This window comes from Triticum urartu, chromosome 3A (genome assembly GCF_056163025.1).
Source record: "Triticum urartu cultivar PI428250 chromosome 3A, HENAU_Tu73, whole genome shotgun sequence".
Classification (NCBI taxonomy): Eukaryota; Viridiplantae; Streptophyta; class Magnoliopsida; order Poales; family Poaceae; genus Triticum; species Triticum urartu.
Genome location: NC_141875.1, coordinates 45,276,700 through 45,282,361, shown reverse-complemented (window position 1 = coordinate 45,282,361; position 5,662 = coordinate 45,276,700). Strand labels below are relative to the sequence as shown.

The 5,662-nt window shown below is 47.5% G+C and overlaps 1 protein-coding gene across 1 annotated transcript; it reads left to right on the top strand.

Moving 5' to 3' along the window:
- Positions 1-222: 222 nt before the first annotated feature.
- Positions 223-3,772, top strand: LOC125530689 (carotenoid cleavage dioxygenase 8 homolog B, chloroplastic-like). Its single transcript, XM_048695084.2, has 5 exons — positions 223-477; positions 1,951-2,694; positions 2,970-3,163; positions 3,258-3,550; positions 3,624-3,772. Exons 1-5 carry the CDS (start codon positions 223-225, stop codon positions 3,770-3,772), a joined length of 1,635 nt encoding a protein of 544 aa, XP_048551041.2.
- The last annotated feature ends 1,890 nt before the right edge of the window (positions 3,773-5,662 follow it).

Sequence of the window (5,662 nt, the reverse complement as noted above, 5' to 3'; positions counted from 1 at the left end):
TTGAGTGAATTTTTTTTAAAAGCAATTTATTTTGTTAAACGATTTCATCCACAGACCAAAATTGTCAAATTTGCTCCACCAAACAGGCCATCACCTCGGGCGGGCTATATATATACATCCCTTCACCAGCAGGCAGGGTACGTACCAGACCAAATCTGTTCACGGCACTTGGTGACTTGGGTGGCGGACTCCATCTTGCTAGATCCTAGACAATACATCGCCATGCCTCCCACCATCTCATCTTCGCTCTGCACAGTCGCCGCCCTGTCCGGCCGTCGGGCCAGCCAGCAGGGAGGAAACAAGCAGCGGGCGGTGGCGCAGCCTCTCGCGGCTGGTGTCGTCACGGAGGCGGCGCCGCCGCTCGTCAGTGCTCTGCGGCGCCGTGGTGGTGCCGACGAGCTGGTGGCGTGGAAGAGTATCCGGCAGGAGAGGTGGGAGGGCGCGCTGGAAGTGGAGGGAAACCTCCCTCTCTGGCTGGTGGGTTAATGAATTACTTGCACAAATCTATCTGTGCATGCCTTCGTTTTGTTTTGTTTTCCTTCTTGGAGATTCTTCATACCTGAACTACTGACATACCAACCTCAAACATCCGATATACTATCTGCCGGTAGTCCACGTGAAGGTTAGCCGTGCGTTTTCTCTTGGAGAATGTGAATCTTTTCCGTTACATCGATTCAAACCTTGATCATATATGCATGTAACTAACAAATGTTTGATAAAATCATGCACATGCGTATAAGTACTTTTAGACCATGCCACACTGCGTAACACATTCTTTCCATTAACCTAACTACATTTATCGTACTAAAAAAACTACTTTCATCAAGGTGTTGATCGGCAACACCAAGTATCCATAGTCGCAAAAGGTAAATTGAGACAAAATATATGATACTCCTATAAGTAGCATTCTCATCAGTATTCAGTAGTATCAACTAACAGTCTAACGATTCGAAAAAAAAAACTTACGGTCTAACAAGGACGGGTAGCCAACTTTTATGTTTCGTTGTAAAGTCGGTTAGTGAAGCGCATCCAATTAGTCGATATCGATGGCGAAGGAGGAAGGAGGCAACACAAAACTATGATGATACAAAGTTTTGTTGCTTCTCGCAACTTTTTTTTGGATGAAACTTGTTCCACCCAAATTCCAGATAAAGATGGAAGACCAATACAGTATAAGTACCAAGTTTTGAACTCTGATAGGTGGAGTCAATGCCCCCCCCCCCCCACCCACCCTTCAACCAAACGGCACCACGACACTAGAAACAGTGGTTCTCTTTGATAGAGATACAAGAAGGAATAGAGAATGAAAAGGATCAAATAATCACAAAGGAACACAAGATTTTAACGTGGAAAACCCCTCTAATGCGAAGGGGGAAAAACCACGCGCGCCAAAGCCAGCAAAACTTTGCTATATCGGGAGAGGTTACAAACGGCTGAGATTTACAACAACGATCTTATCCCGTGCGGCAGCTTACAAAGGATATATATATAATAATGGTGACCCAAGTCAAAACTGATCTATACCGAAATTGATCCACTATGGCCCAAGCCTCACGGCGATGGGCCTCCATTCCGCTCAAGTTAGCCTTTATAGGCATTTGGATCACAACTTAACAAATAGTGGTTCTCTCTGTGCCAATTTCTTGCCCACATTCGTTAATGCATGTGCAGTATTAAAATGTGGGTTGGTGGTGTTAAATCAGCAGGTATATGTTGCACTATAATACGGTTATACAAACATGTATGCGCGACTTGTGACTAAGCTGTGATTGTTATGGTCCAGCTACTCATCTTAGCAATTATCAGCCCATGGTTAGATAAGTTGTAATTTACGTTATTGATAAATTATAAGTTGGACAGATTTGTTCCTTGCACCACAAGAATTGACCGGGTAGTATATGCACTCTCTTTTTTTTGGAGAAATTTATATGCACTCTCTCTGTTGCGCAGGATGGCACGTACCTGAGGAACGGCCCGGGCCTATGGGACCTCGGGGACTACGGCTTCCGCCACCTGTTCGACGGCTACGCGACGCTGGTGCGCGTCTCGTTCCGCGACGGGCACGCCGTGGGCGCGCACCGGCAGATCGAGTCGGAGGCGTACAAGGCGGCGCGCGAGCACGGGAAGCTCTGCTACCGCGAGTTCTCGGAGGTGCCCCAGCCGGGCAGCTTCACGTCCTTCATCGGGCAGCTCACGAGCCTCTTCTCGGGGTCCTCCCTCACCGACAACTCTAACACCGGCGTCGTCAGGCTCGGCGACGGCCGCGTGCTCTGCCTCACGGAGACCGTCAAGGGCTCCATCGTCGTCGACCCGGACACGCTGGACACGGTGAATAAGTTCGAGTATGAGGACAAGCTGGGCGGCCTGATCCACTCGGCGCACCCAATCGTCACCGACACCGAGTTCTGGACGCTGATCCCGGACCTGATCCGGCCAGGCTACGTGGTGGCGAGAATGGACGCCGGGAGCAACGAGAGGCAGTTCGTGGGCAGGGTGGACTGCCGCGGCGGTCCCGCGCCCGGGTGGGTGCACTCATTCCCCATCACCGAGAACTACGTGGTCGTGCCGGAGATGCCGCTGCGGTACTGCGCGGCCAACCTCCTCCGCGCCGAGCCCACACCACTGTACAAGTTCCAGTGGTACCCAGATTCGGGGAGCTACATGCACGTCATGTGCAAGGCCAGCGGCAACATCGTAAGTTGTTTTTACTTTTCATTTTTGTTAAATCATAATCGGTGCTATATGCTTGAGATCTTACATTAAGATTCATGCTTATATTTTATATTTTATATTATTTTTTTCTTACCTGTTATGTCACTTGACTGAAACTAACTAGATTAAATTTTAGCCCACTAGCTAAGAACTAGCCACACCCTTTTTCTTTGTTTTACTAGGAGTATAGTTTATGCATGCGTCGTCGTACTTGCTAGCCGTTCGATTTGGGTTTCTGATAGACTAATTTTAAAAAGGTGGCGAGCGTGGAGGTGCCGCCGTTCGTGACGTTCCACTTCATCAACGCGTACGAGGAGAAGGACGAGGAGGGCCGCGTGACGGCGATCATCGCCGACTGCTGCGAGCACAACGCCAACACCTCCATCCTCGACAATCTCCGTCTCCACAATCTACGGAGCTTTACCGGTGAGGATGTCCTCACCGACGCCAGGTATTACTACGAGACAAGATTCTCCTACCAGAACGTACGCCCCCACCGTGCGGATCTTGATTCTTGATGCATGTAATCATGGACGTACGTGCAGGGTGGGGCGGTTCAGGATCCCGCTGGACGGCAGCCCATTCGGCGAGCTGGAGGCGGCGCTGGACCCGGAGGAGCACGGCCGCGGCATGGACATGTGCAGCATCAACCCGGCCCACCTCGGCAAGGAGTACCGCTACACCTACGCCTGCGGCGCGCGCCGGCCGTGCAACTTTCCCAACACGCTCACGAAGATCGACCTGGTGGAGAAGACGGCCAAGAGCTGGTACGAGGAGGGCGCCGTGCCGTCCGAGCCCTACTTCGTGCCCCGCCCGGGTGCCGTCGAGGAAGACGACGGTTAGTTCAGTTTTTTTTTGTCCTCCGTATTCGTATGTACTCATCTGATTTGGGTTGCGGAATTGTGATGTAGGCGTGGCCATATCCATGGTGAGCGCCAAGGACGGGTCGGGCTACGCGCTGGTGCTGGACGCCAAGACGTTCAAGGAGATCGCCCGGGCCAACTTCCCCTATGGGCTGCCCTACGGTTTGCACTGCTGCTGGGTGCCCAGGGACAAGTAACAGCATACAGGGTCAGCGAATCCAAGTCGGTATGGTCGCATATGTACGCAGTACGTGTATGTCTATTTCTTTTTTTGCATGGTCCGTACGTGGATGCATGTGTCGCTCGTTTTGTGTATATAAGGGGAAGGAAAAGATTATGGAATAAATAAATCCCGAACATTCGGAATTTAAGCATGTCACCCCGAACGTTTTTTGTTGGCAACTTTAGTTGCTGCGAGGTGGCAACTTTAGTTGTTAACACATGACAATTTTATTTCAGTTCGATTTTTTGTCAGAAAATTGCCATGTTTTGTCAACAACGCCTTGATTAAAGTTGTCATGAAAAAAGTTCGGATTAGCATGCTTAAATTCTGAACGTTCGGGACTTATTGAGGTCCAAAGATTATTAGTAGAATGCCCGTGCATTGCTATGGGCTATCATTAATATAATATAAATGAATCAAATAAATGATTAAGATCGTCTCAAAGATCAAAACTCATTTCTCCCTCATACTTCCAGGCATTTTCGGACATCAAACAGGAGCCAAGCAGACTACCCAAAATTCAATCGACTGTACAGTCCGGGTTCCTCAAATCCAAATTATATATGGAGAAAAAATGTGGTTGTCCGAACTATCCGACATGTTATCTCCAACACACATGCCCAACACAAAAAAAAACCACCCCATGACGCAACCTTCCTTTTTTCTGCACTACCCTCCCCTTCCTGCTTAGTTTCACGTCGTAACCGGACATTTCTCACTAGACCCCCTCCTTTAAAACCGGATGGCGCACCTCACCTTCACCATGGCACCCTCTCTCCTTCATACCGTACTTCCCCATAGACAGTCGAAGTCCCATGCCAACCGCCCTGATCCCCTCCCGTCGTGTTTGTGCTGATCCGCCACCACCATCCACAACTTATAAAGTAGCAGAATTATTCCACTAAGACAGCCGTAACTGGACCCTAAACCCCATCCACATCCACATCTGCTGCATAATATAAGTGGGAGGCTTACATGTTTTCACATAATTTTGTATGGTGGACACTTCAAGTAACCTAGTGAAATATTGTACATTAATGATGTTCCACACACGCAATGTACTGAACATAACCATACATCAATAGGACTTTCATGCCAACCGCTACACAAAGAACATGCTGATTTTTTGTAGAACGATGTGCCCACATGTATGGAATTATTTGGTGTGGTGTATGGCTTCAAAATTATGCAGGACAATTTTCTGATTGGTCACAACCTTTTTGTTGTAGTTGGCTCTTAATGTAAATATTATTTTTACCATAAAAGTTGTAGTAGAGGATTTCTACTGTTTTTGTAAGAAGAAAATATTGTCGTTGTGCTGAACCTAAAGGGGGCACACCATGTCTATAGCAATAACCAAGACACAAAAAATAGATTTCTATGCGCTGCTGAATGAAACAAACCCTATTTATCCTAATATTGATCAAGAACACTCAATTGCTATACAATAACAACTAAAAAAAATTAGGTATACCATGATGAATACACAGAGGATTCCTAAAAATAAAACATGGAAATAACTCTATTCAAGCACTTACAAATATCCCTTTTTTCATGTGCAGCTGAAGTAGCTGAACTCAAATACTCAATATCTGCGTGACAATTGATAATTGACTGCCAATCCCTTGTTTTGGGACATCATATGTGTTACTAATTGTAATGATAGTAGGCATGGTTTAACGCAGTCATTTACTGAAATATCTCTACATGATTAAGAAAATTGATTTGAAATTATGTAACAACAAAGCGCCTGCCTACTCCTCTCCCGAACACGGCCAAATCTGTCAGCACTGCAGGTCGCCGGCTCGGTTCTTTCTTTAGTCGTAGAAGCTCTCGCGGATGCCCACATGTCGTCGATGACCCG

Bases quoted from the DNA above. Each gene is read 5' to 3' on its own strand.
- LOC125530689 (XM_048695084.2), top strand. From the start codon at position 223: ATGCCTCCCACCATCTCATCTTCGCTCTGCACAGTCGCCGCCCTGTCC. The intron at 478-1,950 runs GTGGGTTAATGA...TCTGTTGCGCAG, and splicing joins GAAACCTCCCTCTCTGGCTG to GATGGCACGTACCTGAGGAA. The intron at 2,695-2,969 runs GTAAGTTGTTTT...AATTTTAAAAAG, and splicing joins GCAAGGCCAGCGGCAACATC to GTGGCGAGCGTGGAGGTGCC.